This window comes from Clarias gariepinus, chromosome 1, assembly GCF_024256425.1.
Source record: "Clarias gariepinus isolate MV-2021 ecotype Netherlands chromosome 1, CGAR_prim_01v2, whole genome shotgun sequence".
Classification (NCBI taxonomy): domain Eukaryota; kingdom Metazoa; phylum Chordata; class Actinopteri; order Siluriformes; family Clariidae; genus Clarias; species Clarias gariepinus.
In genome coordinates this window covers 51,640,001-51,665,323 of record NC_071100.1, presented here as the reverse complement: position 1 = coordinate 51,665,323, position 25,323 = coordinate 51,640,001, and the positions used below count along the sequence as shown (strand labels likewise).

Sequence of the window (25,323 nt, the reverse complement as noted above, 5' to 3'; positions counted from 1 at the left end):
ACTTTCCGGATGCACTGTATCACATGCTGTAAACAATAAAAAATAAAAATTTATTCAATTTAAGATGAAGTAATAAAGCTGCTCGTCCTCTCTGGTCTTCAGTACACTTGGCTGTCCGCGTCCTCTCTCCTCTGAGGACGCTCCTGCTCTGTAGGAGAAGGCGGGGCTTCGTCCTGATCCGCCGGCTCACACACTCCCGGCTCCTGACTGGCCGGGGCCTCTGACAGGGCGGAGTCGAGCGTCCCAGTGACGGGGCCCATGGGGATGGGGGAAGGCTGAAAAAGGAAAGTGTGTGAGGGTCAGAATGGGCGAGACAGAAAGTGTGCAGGGTGTAGTATGCTAAAGTGAGGTTTGGGTAACAGCCACAGGAAGTGACACATTTATTACAAACGCTTTGCTGCACTGTGCTAATTAGCATATTCATTAGCATAATTTGATGATGTGGTTGTGTGTGTGTGTGTGTGTGTGTGTGTGTGTGTGTGTGTGCGTAAAAAACTGACCAGAAACATGCCCCCAGTCCAGTAGAGCTTGAGTTCCGAGCGCCACAGCGCCACCGGCAGGCTGAACAGCAGAGTGCACGGCACCAGATAGAGCAGAGCCGGCTGAGCCGACTTCATCAGTAACACAAACACAAAGCTGAGGACCAGACCCACACTGTACCCTACACACACACACATACACACACACTAATGGGTCAGCACACCACAGTTAAAGTGAAATGTGAGTGTGTACACTTTAGCACACCTGTTAGGAACACCGGTACACCTGCATGTTCGTGTCAACACTCATCCAGACAATCAGGTAGACAGGGAGACAGATACAGGGACACCAGCAACCCTGTGACCTCACTCAGACTGTCTCTACATCCTGACAGACCTGGAGCTGAAACCTGATTGATGGAGGACCTATATGCATGTTCAGGTGTTCCTTGTAAAGTGTTGTGTGTGTGTGTGAGAGACTCACCGAGAATGGAGGCTATGAAGTAGGCCCGTGATGACTGGACGAGGACATCGAACCTGTGGCAGTATGCGACGAGCAGACCTTACAGTGAGTGAAGAGGGAATTAATATCACTAGTTGTTGTTGTTGTTGTTGTTGTGATAAACACTGTGGTCAGTAGGACGTGCTGCACTAAACAAGTGTAAACTGCAGTGAGGAGACATTTCAGTACCAGGAAGTAAAATGTCCCCGAGACCAAGCAGCAAAAATGGCCCACCGCAGACAACCGCAGTGAAACTCAGAGAAGGAACCTTCAGGACCATCGGGATCTACACACACACACACACACACACACACACACACACACACACACACACAATAAGACAATCATAGTATGAAACATCAGTTCTGTTTGTCTGTTTCTTACCTTCTCCTGTGTGGATGAGACAGATGGACCTCCTGCCACTTCAGCCATGATGCTCTCTCCACTCTACACACACACACACACACACACACACACACACATAAGTATGAGTCAGTACTGTGTGTGTGTGAGAGAGAGTGTGTGTGTGTGAGTGAGTGAGTGAGTGAGTGTGTACCTCAGTGAAATAAGGTGTTATAAAGACAAAGAAGACATCGTATAATAACAGCCCTCCGAGCAGCAGAGTGCAGGCCTGTGGGGGAAAAACAATAACACAATTACACAACTACACAATTACACTAATAAATACCCAACTACACAATTACACTAATAAATACACAACTACACAATTACACTAACACCTACACAATAACGCAATTACACTAACAACTACACAATTACACAATTACAGATTTACACTAACAACTACACAATAACACAATTACACTAACTACACAACTACACAATAACACAATTACACTAACAACAACACAATAACGCAATTACACTAACAACTACACAACTACACAATAACACAATTACACTAACAACAACACAATAACGCAATTACACTAACAACCACACAATAACGCAATTACACAATTACACTAACAACTACAAACAACTACCCAATAACGCAATTACACTAACAACTACACAATAACACAATTACACTAACAACTACACAATAACGCAATTACACTAACAACTACACAATAACACAATTACACTAACAACTACACAATAACACTAACACAATTACACTAACAACTACACAACTACACAATAACGCAATAACGCAATTACACTAACAACTACACAATTACACTAACAACTACACAATAACGCAATTACACTAACAAATACACAATAACACAATTACACTAACAACTACACAATAACACAATTACACTAACAACTACCCAATAACGCAATTACACTAACAACTACACAATAACACAATTACACAATTACACTAACAACTACCCAATAACGCAATTACACTAACAACTACACAATAACACAATTACACTAACAACTACACAATAACACAATAACACAATTACACTAACAACTACACAACTACACAATAACGCAATAACACTAACAACTACACAATTACACAATTACACTTACAACTACACAATAACGCAATTACACTAACAACTACACAGTAACACAATTACACTAACAACTACACAATAACACAATTACACTAACAACTACACAACTACACTACTACACAATAACACAATTACACTAACAACTACACAATAACACAATTACACTAACAACTACACGACTACACAATTACACAATTACACTAACAACTACACAATTACACAATTACACTAACTACACAATAACACAATTACACTAACTACACAATAACACAATTACACTAACTACACAATAACACAATTACACTAACAACTACACGACTACACAATTACACAATTACACTAACAACTACACAATTACACAATTACACTAACTACACAATAACACAATTACACTAACTACACAATAACACAATTACACTAACTACACAATAACACAATTACACTAACAACTACACAATAACACAATTACACTAACAACTACCCAATAACGCAATTACACTAACAACTACACAATAACACAATTACACTAACAACTACACAATAACACAATAACACAATTACACTAACAACTACACAATAACGCAATAACACTAACAACTACACAATTACACAATTACACTTACAACTACACAATAACGCAATTACACTAACAACTACACAGTAACACAATTACACTAACAACTACACAACTACACAATTACACTAACAACTACACAATTACACAATTACACTAACAACTACACAATAACACAATTACACTAACAACTACACAATAACACAATTACACTAACAACTACACAATAACACAATTACACTAACAACTACACAATAACACAATTACACTAACAACTACACAATAACGCAATTACACTAACAACTACACAATAACGCAATTACACTAACAAATACACAATAACACAATTACACTAACAACTACACAATAACACAATTACACTAACAACTACCCAATAACGCAATTACACTAACAACTACACAATAACACAATTACACAATTACACTAACAACTACCCAATAACGCAATTACACTAACAACTACACAATAACACAATTACACTAACAACTACACAATAACACAATAACACAATTACACTAACAACTACACAACTACACAATAACGCAATAACACTAACAACTACACAATTACACAATTACACTTACAACTACACAATAACGCAATTACACTAACAACTACACAGTAACACAATTACACTAACAACTACACAATAACACAATTACACTAACAACTACACAACTACACTACTACACAATAACACAATTACACTAACAACTACACAATAACACAATTACACTAACAACTACACGACTACACAATTACACAATTACACTAACAACTACACAATTACACAATTACACTAACTACACAATAACACAATTACACTAACTACACAATAACACAATTACACTAACTACACAATAACACAATTACACTAACAACTACACGACTACACAATTACACAATTACACTAACAACTACACAATTACACAATTACACTAACTACACAATAACACAATTACACTAACTACACAATAACACAATTACACTAACAACTACACAATAACACAATTACACTAACAACTACCCAATAACGCAATTACACTAACAACTACACAATAACACAATTACACTAACAACTACACAATAACACAATAACACAATTACACTAACAACTACACAATAACGCAATAACACTAACAACTACACAATTACACAATTACACTTACAACTACACAATAACGCAATTACACTAACAACTACACAGTAACACAATTACACTAACAACTACACAACTACACAATTACACTAACAACTACACAATTACACAATTACACTAACAACTACACAATAACACAATTACACTAACAACTACACAATAACACAATTACACTAACAACTACACAATAACACAATTACACTAACAACTACACAATAACGCAATTACACTAACAACTACCCAATAACGCAATTACACTAACAACTACACAATAACGCAATTACACTAACAACTACCCAATAACGCAATTACACTAACAACTACACAACTACACAATAACGCAATAACGCAATTACACTAACAACTACACAATTACACTAACAACTACACAATAACACAATTACACTAACAACTACCCAATAACGCAATTACACTAACAACTACACAATAACGCAATTACACTAACAACTACACAATAACGCAATTACACAATTACACTAACAACTACCCAATAACGCAATTACACTAACAACTACACAACTACACAATTACACTAACAACTACCCAATAACGCAATTACACTAACAACTACATAATAACACAATTACACTAACAACTACACAATAACACAATAACACAATTACACTAACAACTACACAACTACACAATAACACAATTACACTTACAACTACACAATAACACAATTACACTTACAACTACACAATTACACAATTACACTAACAACTACACAATAACACAATTACACTAACTACACAATAACACAATTACACAATTACACTAACAACTACACAACTACACGATTACACAATAACACAATTACACCAACAACTACACAATAACACAATTACACTAACAACTACACAATTACACAATTACACTAACAACTACACAATAACACAATTACACTAACTACACAATAACACAATTACACTAACAACTACCCAATAACGCAATTACACTAACAACTACACAATAACACAATTACACTAACAACTACACGATAACACAATAACGCAATTACACTAACAACTACACAATTACACTAACAACTACACAACTACACAATAACACAATTACACTAACAACTACACAACTACACAATAACAATTACACTACTACACAATAACAATTACACTAACAACTACACAATTACACTAACAACTACACAACTACACAATAACACAATTACACTAACAACTACACAATAACACAATTACACTAACAACTACACAACTACTGTGACTTACTTTGAGGCTGTGCATCCTGAATATCTTCAGAGTGTACGCACAGAAAGCCATGCCCAGTATGTCCTGCAGCACCCACGCCCACCTTACACACAAATCACAAATAGTAGAAGTAAAAAGTTTACACACCCCTGTTGCAGGTTTTTCTGATGAAAGGAAAATGAACCAAGACAATACATCAGATTTTTTTCCAGCTTAAATCTAAAACAAAAGCCTGGCTGCAAAATTATTTGCCCCCATTGCGTTTCACATGTGACAGATTTACTAATGTCACATGTGATTGTTATCAGAAGTGGAGCTGGTTGCAGACAGTGTGTGTGTGTGTGTGTGTGTGTGTGTGTGTTAGAGAGAGAGAGAGAGAGAGAGAGATTTACTATAAGAAAAACTACTGAACTAACACAAGCCCTGTATGTTTAATACTTTAAGGGGGGAACTTCTCTACTGTACATTTACTCAAGTAATATTTGACCTGCTGAATCTCCACTTTTACTCAAGTAAAGGATTTGTGTGCTCTGCTCACCTCTGGACTTTTCTTTAAAGGTAATTATCAAAAAAAAAAAACACAGTGGTGACAAGAAGGAATCTGCTGAGGCTGCTGAGGGAACTATGGTGAGATTAAAGCAGCTGCAGGAACATCTGACAATGCCTCGTATTCTCCTCATGTTTGGGTGTGTGTACGAGGCCTGTAGCTCTTTTTTACAAAACCCCTGAAGAGATCCAGGGAGAACCTTCTGGGCCAGGTTCTAAAGGTTGTGTTTGGAGTATGAACAAGGAGATTCCTCAGGGGTGCAGGGGAGCAGGTAGAGGCAGCATCACGCTCTGGAGCAGCAGCTTCGCTCCCCTAGGAGTGAGAGAGGAATCGTTCTGACCTCCTGCATGAAACAGGGCGGAGCAAAAACCCCGGGGCAACACAGGAAAGGGCTTGAGAAGAAGCTCAGCGGTATGGAGCGGCCCATTTCGAGCTCAGATCCAATCCTGTCTAATAGCGGTGAAACGACTAGAGGAGTCGCTGACTCACAGATGGGGAACATCGTGTACGGAACAGAGGAAGAAACCGACCACATGGACTTTTATTTTAGACAGGTGAGTGTGAAATTTATTCTTATTTCTCCTTTATCTATTTCTTTTGTTTTTTATTGAATGATCTGTGAGGTGTAACTCTATGTATGAGTGGGCGTGTCCCAGGTGTTGTCCAGTGGTTAATGACACTAACTGTGTGTCTCAGCGTGGGTGAGAGTAGGTCTGTACGGTCCGCAGTACTGAGAAGAGAGCAGCTGTCTGACTAAACCCACATTCACACCCAGAGTTTAAAACTACTCTCACCTCCTGGTAATTACCCTAACTCGCTTGCTAACTGTCGCTTGCTAATTGTCGCTCGCTAGCTCGAGTGGCGGTTAGTCAGTTCCACCCAGTGTGGAAGGATGTGTGTGGGCGGAGCAAAATACCTGGTTAAATTAAGAAAACAAATATAATCTGTTGGTAATAAATGGTGTTTGCTCCAGTTAAAAGAAAAATGATTAGAGATAAGAAACTTGCTCCTTGGTATAACGATCACACGCGCACTCTAAAACAAACCGCTCGGAAATTAGAACGCAAATGGTGTCAAACTAAATTGTTAGTTTTCCAAATAGCATGGACGGAGAGCATCCTGAACTATAGAAGAGCTCTCAGTGGTGCTAGGTCAACATATCTCTCCACTCTTATAGAAAATAACAAAAATAATCCTAGATTTTTATTTAATACCGTAGCTAAATTAACTAAAAATAAGACCACTGCAGAAATCTCCACAACAACAACATACAGTAGTGAGGAACTTTTTCAATAACAAAATCATAAATATTAGGCAAAATTAATCACATCACATCAGAACCTAGAATACTTTACTCCCCTTGAAGCGAGTGAACTAATTTCACTCACCTCCTCTTCAAAATCGTCAACCTGTATAGATCCTATACAGACACATTTTCTCAACAGATAGTACCAGCAATAACAGAACCCCTGTTAAAACCCCTGTTCACTCTGTTGCGGTTTGGGAAGCGATTCCGCTCCCTGAGGGCCAACACAGAGAGACTGAGGAGGAGCTTCTTCCTGCAGGTGATAAGGTCTCTCAACGACACCACTATGCAGAAATAACACAATCTTTTCACAATCAATCAATTTTTATACATCCATGGACACTATGGACAATTCAACGCACATCTACCTTCACATCTACACTACATGTTTATGTTTACATTCTGGACCATTGCACAAAGACACTTTAATAACCATTGCACAAAGACACTTTTTCTATGCATATTTGCACACCATTATATTTTCTATTTGTACAGCATATTTCTATTTTCGTACAGCATATTTCTATTTTCTGTTTCTATTTTTAGTTCTATTTTTCCTAGTTAAATTTTATTTTTATTTAATTTTTATTTAATTTTTCTATCGTATTTCTTTTATTCATATTTATTACTTATATAAGCTTTAATTCTCTTTTTAAGGTCACTGGTGGTCGTGTAAGCATTTCACTACATTTCGTACCGTGTATGACTGTGTATGTGACAAATAAAATTTGAATTTGATTTGATTTGATTTGATTTGAAAATTAATTAACTGTTCACTCAGCAGTGGTTATGTTCCTAAATCACTTAAATTAGCAGTTATTAAACCACTAATAAAAAAACCTGATCTTGACCCCTGTCAGCTTTCCAATTACAGGCCAATATCAAACCTCCCCTTTATCTCTAAAATTCTGGAAAAGGTAGTATCACAGCAGCTATGTTCATATCTACATAGAAATGGCATACATTAACTGTATCAGTCAGGATTTAGGCCTCATCACAGTACAGAGACAGCACTTGTTAAAGTAGTAAATGACCTCCTAGTGGCCTCTGATCAGGGTTGTGTCACTATATTTGTGTTACTCGACCTCAGTGCAGCTTTTGACACCATTGATCATAGTATTCCTCTTCACAGATTAGAAAATGTAGTAGGAATTAAGGGTATGGCCCTCTCCTGGCTCAGATCCTACTTGACTGATTGTTATCAGTTTGTAGATTTAGATGGTGACCATTCCTCATGTTCTCAAGTTGAGTTTGGTGTTCCACAGGGTTCTGTTTTAGGCCCACTGCTTTTTTCCCTTTACATGCTTCCTCTGGGCAACATAATTCGTAAACATGGTATTAGTTTACACTGTTATGCTGATGACACACAAGTATACGTTTCAGCAAAAACAGATGAGAAAAACCATTTTACTAAAATTGAGCAATGTGTGCAGGACATAAGAGACTGAATGTTAATTAATTTCCTTCTGCTTAATCCTGATAAGACAGAAGTTCTAGTCATAGGATCACAAGCAGCTAGAAGTGAGCATTTTGATCACACCGTAATTTTAGATGGCCTTTCTGTTCCATCAAGTGCAACAGTAAAAGACCTTGGTGTGATTATTGATTCCAGCCTTTCATTTGAAGCACATGTAGATAATATTACCAGGATAGCATTCTTTCACCTCAGAATTATTGCCAAGATAAGAAATATATTGTCACCAAATGATGCAGAAAAACTTTTTCATGCTTTTATCACCTCTAGGTTGGATTATTGTAGCGCCTTACTGTCTGGTTGTTGAACAAGGTGCTTAAACAAGCTTCAATTAGTTCAAAATGCAGCAGCGAGAGTCCTCACTCGAACCAGAAGATATGAGCACATCACCCCTATCTTATCCACATTGCATTGGCTTCCTGTGAAATTTCGCATCGATTTTAAAATACTACTCTTGACGTATAAAGCATTAAATGGTCTCGCGCCGCAGTATCTGAGTGAACTGCTAGTGTCTTACAATCCGCCACGCCTACTTCGATCAAAGGATGCAGGCTGCTTGGCAGTACCGCGTATTATTAAAACTACAGCAGGGGGCAGAGCTTTTTCTTACAAAGCCCCAAAGTTATGGAATAGTCTTCTAAATAGTGTTCGGGACTCAGACACAGTCTCAGTGTTTAAGTCCAGGCTAAAAACCTATTTATTTAGCCAAGCATTTTTATAAATAGATTAGCCTTAGGTAAAGGAGCAGATCTGGGGGACTCATGGACGTAGAGTATTATGGTGAACTGGTGTGTTTAGATGCTGTCTTCCTCACTCTCATTGATCACTCAGGTTTGTTAACAGTGAGGTGATTGGTTGCTTTACATCTCTGGAAGCCCTCATGTCTGTGTTTCCTTCTGGCTCCTCCCTTTTAGTTATGATGTCATAGTTAGTCCTGCCAGAGTCCCTACTTGCACTCTGCACTAAATATACATTCACCTTATACATTGTTCGACTGTTGACCATACCTAACTGTTATTTCTCCATCCCTTTTGCTCTCTCCTTTTCTGCTCTATCCTCTCTCTCTCTCTCCGTCTCTCCTTTTTCCTCTACCTATCTCTCTGTCGAGCTATACATGTCACTCCTGAGCTGCCAGTGATCCAGACCCCCTCTGCCCGCTGGACCTGTCTAACTTGTCCTGGAGTCCTGCTTCTGGTTGGAGATCTCATCACATGGATGAGATCATGAAGGTGGTCCTGTCCTCGAGTGATGCAGACAGCTGTCCCCCAAAGACCTGTGACTTCAGTCGCTCAATAGTTCAGGACTGGAATTTCTCACAGTCTACCTGAGCCTCCAGGAACAAACTGGACTTTAATCTTACACATCTACTCTTATACTGAACTTCCAGTCTCGCATATTATTATGCACATCAATCCCTGCTATCTGTTATCACCCAGATGAGGATGGGTTCACTGTTAAGTCTGGTTCCTCTCAAGGTTTCTTCATATTACCATCTCAGGGAGTTTTTCCTTGCCACTGTCGCCGTCGTCCTAGGCTTGCTTATCAGGGACAATCATATAATTTTGATTCATACACATTCACATTTCATACAAACTTAATTCTTTTGATTGTGTAAAGCTGCTTTGTGATGATGTAAATCGTTAAAAGCGCTATACAAATAAAATTTTATTGAATTGGAATTGAATTGTTTGTAGAACTCGACCTCGAGTGTGATGCTCCTTAAATAAAGCTGGAAAGGGATCAGAAGTTATTTATATTGGTGTGTGTGTGTGTGTGTGTGTGTGTGTGTGTGTGTGTGTGTGTGTACCGGTTATCGTTGCGGAACACACCCCAGATGATGCTCACACTCGCACACAGCACAGCCAGCAGCACCATACGTAATTCCAGCCGCATTTTCAAGTAAGGCATGTTGTTCTCAGGAACCCTGTTCTCCACACACACACACACACACACACACACTTACAGTCATGGACTATACCTGAAATCACACACTGCTGTAATAAACAATGTACTACATTACAGAGACACTACATAGTCCCTTCTCAGTGTGTGATTCAGGACACAACCGGATCACATCTCAAATCAAGAACGAGAACTTCACAGGTGTAAAGTCTAGTGCACTGATTAAAGTGATGCTCGACTGACTAAGCTGATAGCTAAGACACTAATCGTCTGTGTTAAAGCGGGCAGTGTAGATGTTTAAGCATGTTTAATGGACGTTTCTGTACCGATGCGGGCGAGCCGAGATGGCGTGGCGGAGCTCACCTGCATGTTCCCACGGGTATTCTGCTGACGATGGTCCACAGACACTTGTACAGACCCACAGGGGAGACGAGACAGAAAACCACGATGAAGAAGTACACTGTAGAAAAGTAATGTGTCAGGAACACCGCTGGCTCAGAACATTTCTCCACCTCCATTCTGGGTGGATCAGCTCTCTCCAGAGTTCACACACACACACACACACACACACACACACACACACACACACACACACACGCACGCACACTGTTCAGAGGGAAATAAAGTAAACACAGATACCCATGTTGTCATAAAAGAAGTAGAGGAGAATGAGCCAGACACAGCAGGAGGCCACCAGCAAGAAGATCAGCTTCGGAGACATCTCCTCCGTCTTATACTCCTCACCCTGCATCCGTCTGAGGAAAAAATGGCACAGCTCTTAGTGTGTTTTTACATTAGGACATGATCGATTTGTATCGTGCCCAGAGACGACTGCCAAACTCCCCAGCATTAACTTTACTTTGTTCTCCATCCTCTGGTACACTTGCGTATTTACACTCTCTGATACAGCAGGTGGCAGTGTGCACCTACTTGATTTGTGAGACGACATTAAACATGAGAAGAAGAGAAGAAGGAAGTTAATTTAAACGCTACACTCTACTGTATATTATTGATATTTCAGAAATATTTCAGACAAGACAGACGGCACTGATGACCTCACGTCTAATCAGTGATCTACTTCCACAGTTCCTGAGTGCGGAATGATTGTGTTCTCACTCATCAACATCAACCAGACCTTGGGGTTGTGTGTTCTCTGAAACAATCCCGGGGCTCTAATGTGAAACTGCCCTTTATCTTTCCTGCTGCTTCCTTCTAGAATCTGTGAGAGATAAATCACACATATTAATGTCATATGACAATCCTGTGTGCCCCACCCCTTTCACCTGAGAGAGTGATTGGACTTGGAGAGTGATTGGAAGTGCAGAGGTTACAATAGGAACTTTAATTGTTGGCACTATGATTGATAAAGGGAGAGAGCTAAAATGATGGTCCTGAGAAAAGTAGATATACTTTGTGTATGAGAGGCCAAATGGAAGGGAATCAAGGCTTAAAACATTGGAGATTGAAACTACTTTATTATAGTGTAGTGTATAAAATCTGTATAATCTCTATAGTGTAGATTATAAGAGAAATGGTGTAGGTCTGATACTGAGGGAGGAGTTTACCAAGAGTGTAACCAAGTTAGAGTTACAAAAGAAGTAAAAGAGAGTGAGAACTGAACCCAGGATTAGATGGTGGAACTAAAGAAGGAAGACGCTTGTGTGAAGTTCAGAAAGGAGGTCAGTCAGGGTGTTGGGGTGAAGAGATGCTGGTCAGCTACTGCAGGAGTGGTAAGGCAGACAGCTAGGAAGGTATTTTGCAGGAAATTAGGATGCAGATGGAAATGTACTGACAAGTGAAGAGATTGTGTTTGAAAAGGTGGAGGGGGTATTGTGCAGAATTGGTGAATGAAGAAAATGAAAGAAAGAGAAGGTTGGATGAGGTGGAGGAAGTGGATCAGGCAGTACAGGGAATTAGTAAGTGAGGACAGCTATAAAGAGGATGAAGAGTGGAAAGACAGTTGGTCTGGGTGACAGTCCAGTGGAGGCATGGAAGTGTTTAGGAGAGATAGCAGTGGAGTTAAGCCTTTACCAACTACAAGACATCATCACCTGCCTGTGACAGTGACAGTTCCCTTCCAGATGTGCTGAACAGCTTCTACGCACTGTTCGACATGCAGAACAACGTGGCGGCGGGGAGGACCACCCCTTCTCCGAACGACCAGGTGCTGTGTCTCATTAAGGCTGATGTGAGGAAAACTCTACGCAGAGTACACCCAGACAGAGTGCTCAGAGAATGTGCAGAACAGCTGGCAGATGTTCTCACCGACATCTTTAACATCTCTCTGAGCAGCGCTTCGTTTCCACATGCTTCAAGTCTACCACCATTGTCACTGTGCCGAAGAAGTCATCTTTGTCCTGTCTCAATGACTACTGTCCTGTTGCACTCACACCTTTCATGATTAAGTGCTTTGTGCGGCTCATCATGAGACACATCAAGACCCCGATGCCCCCCACATCAGACCCATTGCAGTTTGCACATTGTTCAAACCGTTTGATGGACGAAGCCATCTCCACCTCCAGGCCCAGCTTCCACCACCAATCTTCACCACCTTCTATAGAAAAACTATCGAGAGCTTCCTGAGCAGCTGCATCACTGTCTGGTTTCTCATCAGGGTCTCTCTCCTCTCTATTGAAGATATCTATACCACACGATGCATCTGCAAAGCCACCAGTATTGCAGCTGACTGGACACACCCCTCTCACACACACTTCAAACTCCTGCTATCTGTTTAATACAAACAAAAAATAGAATAACAAAAAGAAACAAACACAAACGGGGCTCTAACAAAGCCTCCTCAGGCTGGGTCTGCAGGCGGGCACAAAACACAGGAGAGCTATAAAAGAATATCACAGAAGTCATGAGGGTTTCACTTGTGCCCTCGTCTAGGGGTCCCCGGACCACCGGCCTTAGAAGAGAAACGTGAAACACAGGATTAATACGCATGTGGGTAGGGAGTTTGAGTTTAAATGAAACGGGGTTAACCTGGAAAATAATAGGAGACGGGCCGATGTATTTTGGGGAAAGCTTGCGACAAGGGAGGTGGAGGTGAAGGTCCCGTGTCGAGAGCCATACCCGATCACCTACCTGGAGCGGAGGACTTTCCTTCCTTCGTCTATCAGCAAATCTTTTGAAACGGGCGACTGCTCGGGAGATCTGCGTGTGCGCGTCTTCCCAGACTCTTTCCTCTTTTTGAAACCACTCATCCACCATGGGCACCTCGGTGGGAGTAGCATCCCAAAGACAAAGCGGAGGTTGATAACACACTGAAACAGCGTTAGACCGGTTGTGGAGTGGGTTAACGAATTTTGGGCGTATTCTGCCCAGATTAGACAGTTAGCCCAGTCGTGCTGTCGGCTACTACAGTATGCTTGAAGATATCTATCCAGTTCTTGAACAGTACGCTCTGCCTGTCAATTAGACTCGGGGTGATAGCCCGACGTTAGGCTAACGGTGGTCCCCAATTTCTGGAAGAACGCCTTCCAGACTTTGGCGATAAATTGTGGACCACGATCGGAAACAATATCTTCGGATATGCCGTAGCATCGGAATACACATTCAAAGATGGCTTCTGCCACTTGGAAGGCTGACGGGAGAGAGCCAAACGGGATGAAATGACATCCCTTCGAAAACCAATCTACCACGACCAGAATAGTAGTGTACCCTTTCGATGCCGGCAGGTCCGAAACGAAATCCACAGCACTGTGTGACCACGGCCTATTCAGTGTCGGTAGGAGCATTAATTTACCAACGGGTAGGCTGCGCGGGTTCTTGGTAGTTGCACAGATGGCACAAGATAAAACCACTGTTTTTACAGTTTCCTTTATTCTAGGCCACCAGTATTTTGGTGCAAGAATTTAAAAAGTGCGTGCCACGCCGGGGTGTCCGGAGGACAGATTGTTGTGAGCCTCGATAGTGACGCAATTATGTAGCGCTTCGGGAACATAGGTTCGCCCCGGCAGGGACTCATTAGGCACGGGGTTGCGTTGTGCCCACTGAGTGATCTCCGCGTCGATGTCCCACACCACCGGAGCGACTACGAGTAGCGTAGCCAGAATGGGCTCTGGATTCTCGGTTGGAATCAATGGTGGATAATAACGTGACAAAGCATCTGCCTTTTTATTTTTTAAACCTGGTCGATATGTGATGTGGAAACGGAAACGCGTAAAAAACAGAGCCCACTGGGCTTGTCGGGTGTTTAATCTTTGCCTGTTGGATGTATTCTAAATTTCTATAATCGGTGAGAACCACGAAAGGATGTTTGGCTCCCTCCAGCCAATGTCTCCACTCCCCTAACGCCGCTTTAACTGCAAGCAGTTCCCTGTTACCGATATCATAAGTTTGCTCGGCAGGTGTCAGCTTGCGAGAGAAAAACATGCAAGGATGGAGTTTCTTAGGTTGGCCATGGCGCTGTGATAGCACCGCCCCTATTCCTACCTCGGAAGCATCTACTTCCACTATAAACGGCTTCCCCGGGTCTGGAAGGCGTAAGACTGGGGCAGTAGTAAAGGCTGTCTTGAGTCTTTTAAAAGCGATCTCCGCTTTGGCGGAGAGCGCATTTAGTTTTTTTTGTTTTGGTTGACAGCGTTTGGAACCAGTGGCAGGGGGTGCTTATATTTTACTGTTACTGCATTGAGGCCTCTATAATCAATACAAGGCCCTAAGCCTCCACCTTTTTTTTCTATGAAAAAGAAACCTGCCGAAGCCGGAGACGTGGACCTGCTGCTGAGTCCCTGCCTGAGAGCCTCATTCACGTACTCCTTCATTGCCCTGGTCTCCTCCAGGGACAACGGATAAATGCGTGAGTAAGGCGGTGCTTTCCCGGGCAGCAACTCGATCGCACAGTCCCACATACGATGTGGAGGAAGTCTCGTTGCTGCCCTAACAATAAATACATCTTTAAAGATTGCATACTCTGGCGGCACATTAAAGGACACATTATCACTCTGGCTTTCAATCATTTTACAACGCTTTACATGATTTGGCGCATCGCTGGGACCAAGATTGGATGCGCGCGTTTGCCCAATCAAAATTGGGATTGTAAAAACTGAGCCAGGGCAGGCCCAGCACGACGGAATGGTCCGTCTGAGGGAGCACGAAGAATTTTATCTCCTCAGAGTGGCCGGAGAAAGTTAAACGAAGGGGCACAGAAATTAGTTTAAGTGGCGATTGTGTGAGAGCATGACCGTCCAGAGCTTTAACAGATATCGGGTACGGAAAATTCGACACTGGAGCTTGCAGCGCGGAAAAGACAGAAGACGAAATCAGGTTATCAGCCGACCCAGAATCTATAAGAGGAAAAACAGACAAGGTCGTATTATTAAATGAAAGTTGTGCTTTCAAACAAAAAGGTGAGTGTGTGCGAGGTGGGGTGAGGTGAGTTACTTTTAGTAACGGACATGAGCTGACTCGGTGCCTTTCTCCCCCACAGTACAAACGTAGACCTGCAGTCAGTCTTCGGGCTTTCTCGGTTGCTGAGAGACGTGATGTGTCCACATCCATGGGCTCTGTTGAGGAGCCCTCGCGTTCGGGAGGCTGCAGCTGATGAGGACTCACTCTACGGCGTGGCTCGGGACGTTTCGACAGTCGAAGCGGTGGACGCTGTTGCTGGCTTCAAAGGTGCTGATCAAGCTTGATGGCTAGCGCAATGCATTCCTCAAGAGAAAAGTCAGCGTCTTAGCATGCCGGTTCTAGTTGGATAGCTTTTTTCACACCAGCCGCTTTCAGCGGCTAATACTTGGAACCTCACCGCATACTCTGCCACAGGTGTATTACCCTGTTTGATCCTCAGCAGCTGCTGCTCTCCAGTTCTTCCCTGGTCGGGGTGATCAAAGACAGCCGAAAGGCCTCGATGTAGCAACGATAGTTGTTGTACCTCCGGTGCTCCACACTGCCGTAGCCCAGTCTAGTGCGCGTCCTGTGAGATGTTGGGTGACTAAACTCACTTTCTGTGTCCATATCTTTCGGGAGGAGCGGGATGTGGAAGTGTCGGTGCGACAGGTAGCTGTGGGGCAGCCGGAGGTATTCTAGCCGTCGCTAGTTGGCTGACGCTGCATGCGAGGTCATGGACGGCTCGTACCAGGCTAACGATCTCTTGTTGCTGATCGCGCAGGTAGCTGTGCAGCCGAGCATTCTCATCCAGCAGAGGAATTTTTGCTGCGTCCTGATGGGTCCGTTCATCTGTCATGATCTAGGTGGATTAAGCGGACGCAAACGCAGGTATTTGGTGAAACACTTGAGACTCTTTTTATTTCACTGTTTTGACTCTTCTCACGTTATTTCAATACAAAAAAAAATAGAATAACCAAAAGAAACAAACACAAACGGGGCTCTAACAAAGCCTCCTCAGGCTGTGTCTGCAGGCGGGCACAAAACACAGGAGAGCTATACAAAGAATATCACAGAAGTCACGAGGGTTCCACGCTGCACTCGGCTGGCGTCTTGGCAGTGACCTTGACCTTATTGCCTGTTTTCACAGGCCTTACCCCGACCCTGCAGACTCTGTTCAGTCCTGAGGAGGAGACATGAAGACACAGTGTGTTCGTAGCAAACATACAAAACAAACATAGCGACAACAGTGAACGGACAAAAACACTACGGGTTCGGCTGGCTTAAATAGAGACACACAGGGGAGAGACACAGGTGAACGTAATTTGTGATAGGGAGACATACCAACATAGACACACTGGGAGGGACAAAGCGGCGGCTCAATAGTCCGGAGAACCGGATCTTATTCACCCGGACTGTGGTGGTACAGGTGTGACAAGTACTGTAACGTGTTACGTTGTTCTGTAGCTCTTGTTCGCACATTTATGCGTGCACTTTGTTGTCTGTTGTCTATTGTTGTCTCTTTTTTGTATAGAAATAGATCGTTTTATAACATAAAAAGAGTCCGATAAAGTGTGTTGTTAATTTATGTTGTGTTGTTAATTTATGTTGTTGCATGCATGTAGCATCTCGGTCCTGGAGAACCGTTGTTTCGTTTTACTGTGTACTGAACTGTATATGGTTGGAATGACGATAAAAGCCTACTTGACTTGACTTGAGTGGCTTACTAGATTATTTAACAAGATCGTAGAGAGTGAGAGGATGCTTGATGAGTGGAAAAGAAGTGTTTTAACTTCAATTTTTAAGAACAAGGGAGATGCAGAGCCTCACAATAACACAGGCATAAAGCTGATGAGCCACACCATGAAGGTCTGAGAAAGAGTGATGGAAGCTAGGTTGAGAAGAGAGGCTACAATTTGAAACAGCAGAAAGAGCAGATCCCATGTTTGCTTTGAGAATGCTGATGGAAAAGTATAGAGAAGTTCAGAAAGAGTTTGCATTGTGTGTTTGTAGATCTAGAGAAAGCGGCTACCGGCTGGTTTCGGGTGGAGGTGGGAGTGCAGCAGGGATCGGCTCTTAGCCGCTTGCTCTGGGAGAGACAAGAATGGACAGGATTAGGAATGAGTACTGTATGTTAGAGGGACAGAGCAGGTAGAACGGTTTGGGGACAAAGTTAGAGGGGCCAAATTAAGATGGTTTGGACATGTGCAGAGGGATGAGGAGAATGTTAGAGATGGAGCTGCCAGGGTGGAGAAGAAGAGAAAGGCCCAAGAGGTGGTTTATGGATGTGGTTAGGGAGGACATGCAGGAGGACGGAGTGATGAGGGAGGATGTGGAAGACCAATGATCTACTGTGGTGACCCCTAACAGAAGCAGCGAAAGAAGAAGAAGAAGAAGAAGAAGACATGTTGAGACACTAAGACAGGCATCCAGTGTGTGTGTGTGTTGTCTCACATTTTGCTTTCTTGGACCCCGGCCCAGTATCCTCCCCCCACCACTGTCCCCACTGCCAAGATGAAGATCACCACCACGCTAAAGTACACGTCCGGCTCAACAGGAGAGTACAGCGCCACCTGCTTTCTGTCTCCGAAACGCTGTCGAGTACATCCCAACCACACACACACACACACACACACGCACATGCACACAGGCTTTAATACATTTTTAACATGATACATGATACATATCACAATATTTTTCTTTGATACTCAAAACTAACATTATTAAAATACAGAAAACATTCAATCTGCTTAAAATTATTTAATCTGAAAAAAAAATAAATAAAAAGAATAAACTTCACTGCTACAGCGTTACATTATCATATATTACACACACACACACACACACACACACACCTAACATCTTCCAGCACACACATACACACACACCTAACATCTTCCAGCACACACACACACACACACACACACACACCTAACATCTTTCAGCACACACTCCCAGAGGCTCTCTGCTCCAGCACTGAGGTGGGCGGAGCTTTCAGTAGTAGGCGTGATGTGATTGGTCAGAGCTGAGTAATTACCGCGCGGATGTCCAGCAGGTTGGCGTAAGTGAGTAACGCCAGCGGAATGGTGACCTCCTCATACTGAGACTCATTCCCGTTTGGAAAGATCTGAGAAAGAGATTAATAATAATAATAATAATACAGACCTTTTAGGCCACGCCCCCTGAAACCCAGAGACATGGAGAAGGATAAATACTGTGGTGTTTGTGCTGCTGCAGTAAAGTGTGTTGTCAGTGTAATACAGTGTGGAAGTCTGAGATACACACACACACACACACACACACACACCTACACACACTGTTCTGGTTATCCAAACCACACAGTGAGGAACAGTGATAAGTAAAAGATCCAAACACACTGAAGCCGCAGAACTTTGTGAAAATTCATATCTGTGTCATTCTCAAAACTTTTGGTCCCCACTGCAGAGAGTCTGGGTGTACTGAGTATGTATAGGCAGTATGTGTGTGTGTGTGTGTGTCTCTGCACTGCTGTGTTTCTGTCGTGTGACCCTGTGAGAGGTGAAGGTCCTCACCAGGTCCTCAGTGGTGAAGATCAGGAGACCTCTTGCTCCATGGTTTTTAGCCAAATGAACTTTTTCATAGAAGCTGCAGTTCCCCCCTGTTACCATGGCGATGCGGCCAAGTAACCCGCCATCGGGGACGTCAGAGTCGGAACAGAACACAGACTGGGTCAGGTCGTACACCTCCACTGTGGACTGAGGACACAACACACACACAAACATACAAACCTGCCATCAAGAACAGGTGAGAAATCCACAAAGAACATTTATTCTCTCTCTTTCGGTTTCTCACACGCACACACAAACACACACACACCGTGTTGGGATGCTGCAGAGGTGAGAGAGTCCAGCTGGAGCTGATGTTAAGGCAGTAATCCCTCCCTCTGCTCTCTCCCAAATCACTGAACCGGGCCACGCCGTACTTCCCTAAAACCTGCAGGGACAAACAGCAGAATAGCATCGGTAAACACACAGCTGTGTCGAGAATCACAGCGCTGCTGCAGAGAGGGTTATACTCACGCAGGACACACGGGTGACCACGTCCACGCTGATCGTCAGTGCAGCTTAACTTCATCATTGATAACCAGTTCAGTTTAGATCTACAGGAGTTTTAGACAACGTGAGTCGCTCTGGACCTTTAAACACACGCTGGTACTCGTGTACGTACTGAACGCTGAAGAAGGTTTATCATCTGTGAATGAGCAGGTGTGTACACAAACACACTGAGCTGTGTGTGAGGACGCTCACAAAACCCAACTAAGAGAACCAGAGGAACACTCTGAGAACTAGAGCTCATCTTCCTGTCTATGATAAACACATGAGAGTGTGTACACGAGATCCTACAGTCTGTCCTCCATTTACACCCCGGGCTTCTTCTCAATTAAGCAGCTTTGACTTCATTTACGGATTTATCTCATCCTGTGTATTTTTTTGGATATCTAATACACACCAAAAACCAAAAACCCTCACACACTAATATTTCATTTTTCTGCCTTTTAAACTTATGGAGCGTCCCAACATTTAAATCAATTATTTCTCTCCAAGACCCTGTACTGATGATGTGAGAGACTGTGTAACGTCTCCCCCAGCGCGTCCCTAAGACTCTCACTGGGGTTAAAGGTCAGGACTCTGTGGTGTCCAGTTCATGTGTGTAAATGATTCCTCATGCTCCCAGAGCCGCTCTCTCACACTCTGCGTCCTGGAATATGGCGCGTCCCATCAGTGAAGAAGAAACCCTCCATAGATGTGATCCTCTGGTGATTCAGTACATTCAGGTGGTCAGCTGACTTCATTTTATTGCCCCATAACGTTACTGAGTCTAGACCTGAGTAACTGATCAACCCCAGATCATAACACTGTCTCCAGAGGCTTGTACAGTGGACACTATGCATGATGGGAGCATCGCTTCATGTCCTTCCCTTCTCACCCTGACACGCCCATCACTCTGGAATAGGCTCAGTCTGGACTCATCAGGTCACATGACCTTTCTCCATCACTCCAAAGTCCAGTCTTTATGATCCCCAACAAACTGAAGTGGTTTTCTTATGGACACACAGCTGTTTAGTCCCAATCCTCTTACTTAAAATGATCTTACTTTGAGTATTAAACACAGCTGTGAGTTCTGTGTTGTTCATGATTTTATTTCACTAAGTGTTTCAGAAGGATGTTTTGATGATGGTCAGTGCTGTCCGTCTCTCCAGGTGTTAATGATGTGTTCTACAGTTCCTAATCTAATGTTAGTAGTCTCAGTAACCTCCTTAGTTGTTTTCTTTGCTTTATGCAGGACAATACTTTGACCCTACTGAAACCATCTCTGCCACGCCCACATAATGTGTCCTCTGACCTGGTTATGTAAGAAATGAGAAGGTCCTCACTGGATCAGGTTGGTATAAATGACTTGGTGCAGCTGACGTGTGTAAATCACTGCGGTAATGATCCAGTGGACGACTCTTTTTTTTTCTAAACTATTTGTTTTGTTAAATCCAGATGATGATTTTTTTTTGGCCAGCAGTGTGAGGGAAGGTCTTCATGAGACCCAGGTTCATCATGTGCTTGCTGGGTTTTACAATTGCACTTGACACAATACTGTTCTTGTGAGAACTGTTCCAGAACAGTTGACCTTCTAATTTTACTTGTGATGGGTGTGTGTTAGTGAGAACTCTGACGGAGAAGATATTAGCACTAGAGGAGCGCATCCAGACTTTAGAGAAGGTTAGAAAGCCTGAGAGCAGCATTATTCCCATAGCGGAAAGTCTGGGTGCTGGGTGTCTGGGTGCGGCGAAGATAACCACCCCCCCGACTCCGGCACTAGAGGCCTTACAGCGGGGCGAGTGGGTGACAACTCGGCGGCATACTCGTTCAGTCAAAGCTAACACTAAAAGGCATAAAACGCTTCCTGAAGGCAAACGCAGAGAGACTGAGGAGGAGCCTATTCCCGCAGGCGATACGGTCTCTCAGCCAGGTTAACACACAGGACTGATCATTTCTACAACGTTGCACAGAAATGGTCACTCATGCACTCACTGTAGACTGGACAACTATGGACACTGCACATTTGTACATACATTGCAACATTTGCACACATATTGCATATTGCACACTTGCACTCACAATGCTCATTTGCACACTTCTGGACATTTTCTATTCATTCCACTTCTTATTCGCATCTAAATCTAAATTTATTTTACAGAAAAGTTTTTATAGTTCTTGTATATTTTTGAAAGTTTTTATATTTTGGTCTAACTTCTTGTAGTTAAACTATTTATTTATTTCCTGCTTCTTTTTATTTTTCTCTTATTTCTTGTCAATTGTTTTTTTTTTATTTAAGGTCACAGGTGGTTGTGTAAGCATTTCACTACATATCGTACTGTGTATGATTGTGTATGTGACAAATAAAATTTGAATTTGATTTAAGGCTAGCCCACCATTTACATTTAGGCATTTGGCAGAGGCTCTTATCCAGAGCGACTTACAAAAAGTGCTTTTATGTTTACATAATTGGATACATACTTACACTGGGTTAACTAGGTTAATAACTTAGTGCCATTAGTCCAACACAACACTGTTTTTCCGCGGGGGGCACACCTCCCGGGGGGGGGAGCACACCAGAGCACACCTCCTCTATGCTTCACATGTCTAACAGGTTTGCTCTCCTCAGTGATGCACCCGCTGAGAAACCTGAAAAAGCTCTGGTTATGGGAGACTCTATACTGAGGCATGTAAAATTAGCGACCTTTAGGGGGCAGTGGTTAGGTGTATCCCATGAGCCAGAGCACCGGACATAGCTGTCTAATTGCAGGCCAATATCAAACCTCCCCTTCATTTACGAATAGATAGTAGCGGAGCAGCTATGCTCATATCTACATAGAAATACAGTGGTGTGAAAAACTATTTGCTCCTTTTCTGATTTCTTATTCTTTTGCATGTTTGTCACACTTAAATGTTTCTGCTCATCAAAACCATTAACTATTAGTCAAAGATAACATAATTGAACACAAAAGCGCTGTAAAAGAGCGCTGTAAAAGACTCGTTGCAAGTTATCGCAAACGCTTGATTGCAGTTATTGCTGCTAAGGGTGGCCCAACCAGTTATTAGGTTCAGGGGGCAATTACTTTTTCACACAGGGCCATGTAGGTTTGTATTTTTTTTCTCCCTAAATTATAAAAACCATAATTGAAAACGTTTACTTGTGTTATCTTTGACTAATAGTTAAATGTGTTTGATGATCAGAAACATTTTGTGTGACAAACATGCAAAAGAATAAGAAATCAGGAAGGGGGTAAATAGTTTTTTACACCACTGTAGCATACATGAACTGTATCAGTCAGGATTTAGGCCTCATCACAGCACAGAGACAGCACTCGTTAAAGTAGTAAATGACCTCCTATTGGTCTCTGATCAAGGTTGTATAACCATGCTTGTATTACTCAACCTCAGTGCAGCTTTTGACACCATTGATCACGCTATTCTTCTTCACAGATTAAAAAATGTGGTAGGAATTAAGGGGACCACAGCCCTCTCCTGGCTCAGATCCTATTTGACCCATCGTTATCAGTATGTAGACTTAAATGGTGATTATTCTGCATGTTCTCTAGTGGAGTTTGTGGTTCCACAGGGTTCAGTTTTAGGCCCACTGCTTTTTTCCCTTTACATGCTTCCTCTGGGCAACATAATCCGTAAGCATGGTATTAGTTTTCATTGTTATGCTGACGATACACAGTTATATGTCTCAGAAAAACCAGATGAGAAAAAACAGCTTACTAAAGTTGAGCAACGTGTGCAGGACATAAGAAATTGGATGCTAATTAACTTCCTTCTGCTTAATCCGGATAAGACAGAAGTTCTAGTCATAGGACCGCATACAACTAGAAGTAAGATTTTAGATCACTCTGTAACTTTAGATGGCCTTTCTGTTCCATCAAGTGCAACAGTTAAAGACCTTAGTGTGATTATAGATTCCAGCCTTTTATTTAAAGCTTATGTAGATAATATAACCAGGATAGCATTCTTTCACCTCAGAAATATTGCCAAGATAAGAAATATATTGTCGCTCAACGATGCAGAAAAACTAGTTCATGTTTTTATCTAGGTTGTACTATTGTAATGCCTTACTGTCTGTTTGTTCAGCTAGGTGCATAAATAAGCTTCAGCTAGTCCAGAATGCAGCAGCGAGAGTCCTCACTAGAACCATAAGATATGAGCACATCACCCCTATCTTATCTTCACTTCATTGGCTTCCTGTGAAATTTCGCATTGATTTTAAAATACTACTCTTGACATATAAAGCATTAAATGGTCTCGCGTCGCAGTACCTGAGTGAACTGCTAGTGTCTTACGATCCGCCACGCCTACTTCAATCAAAGGATGCAGGCTGCTTGTCAGTACCGCGTATTATGAAAAATACAGCAGGGGGCGAGGCTTTTTCTTACAAAGCCCCAAAGTTATGGAATAGTCTTCCAAATAGTGTTTGGCACTCAGACACAGTCTCAGTGTTTAAGTCCAGGCTAAAAACCTATTTATTTAATCAAGCCTTTTTATAAATAGATTTGTCTTGGGTAAAGGAGCAGATCTGGGGGACTCATGGGCGTAGAGTATTATGGTGAACTGGTATGTTTAGATGCTGTCCTCCCCACATGGAAGCCCCGTGTGTCTCTTTGGGATGCGTCTGGTGTCTGGGGATGGTTTCACTCTACCATGAAGACAGTTCTGGCCTCGTCTGGTGTTGAAAGCTGTTTCTCTGAGTACTTGACTTGGCTGTAGTTGCTCGATAGTTCAGGACTGGAATTTCCTACAAGTCTACCTGAGTCTCCAATAACTACCTGGACTCCATATTAACATCAATTAACATCAGCTATTATAGCTGAACTGCCTTCCACCTAACACACAGTATGAGTGCAGATCAATCCCTGCTATCCGTTATCACCCAGATGAGGATGGGTTCCCTGTTGAGTCTGGTTCCTCCCAAGTTTTCTTCCTATTACCATCTCAGGGAGTTTTTCCTTGCCACTGTCGCCCTCGGCTTGCTCACCAGGGTCTATCTGACCATTTGTGTTATTTCATAGTTTTTGTTCCTTCGTATTGTTGCAGAAAGTGAAAATAAATCACTAAACAAAAACAAAGAAATTTTCAGGTGATCCTAAACTTTTGAGCGGTAGTGTGTGTATCATCTTAAGCCCTTGTTCACACGGACATCTGAACGTTCTAGACGTTTATATTGTGTTTTGTAGTGCCGCTTGATTGACTT

At 42.3% G+C, this 25,323-nt stretch overlaps 1 protein-coding gene across 1 annotated transcript in view; it reads right to left on the bottom strand.

The window, feature by feature from the left end:
• Positions 1–25,323, bottom strand: part of sppl2 (signal peptide peptidase-like 2) — a 26,651-nt gene continuing 1,328 nt past the window's right edge. Inside the window, exons 2-15 of the mRNA XM_053495659.1 lie at positions 19,897–20,013; positions 19,593–19,775; positions 19,079–19,168; positions 18,496–18,635; positions 11,353–11,468; positions 11,077–11,173; positions 10,619–10,735; positions 5,506–5,587; positions 1,538–1,612; positions 1,366–1,428; positions 1,171–1,267; positions 964–1,041; positions 501–661; positions 1–275 (exon numbers count right to left, since the gene is read on the bottom strand). Coding sequence (XP_053351634.1) covers positions 99–275; positions 501–661; positions 964–1,041; positions 1,171–1,267; positions 1,366–1,428; positions 1,538–1,612; positions 5,506–5,587; positions 10,619–10,735; positions 11,077–11,173; positions 11,353–11,468; positions 18,496–18,635; positions 19,079–19,168; positions 19,593–19,775; positions 19,897–20,013 — 1,593 coding nt within the window. The 3' untranslated portion in view covers positions 1–98. The remainder of the gene's footprint in view (positions 276–500; positions 662–963; positions 1,042–1,170; positions 1,268–1,365; positions 1,429–1,537; positions 1,613–5,505; positions 5,588–10,618; positions 10,736–11,076; positions 11,174–11,352; positions 11,469–18,495; positions 18,636–19,078; positions 19,169–19,592; positions 19,776–19,896; positions 20,014–25,323) is intronic.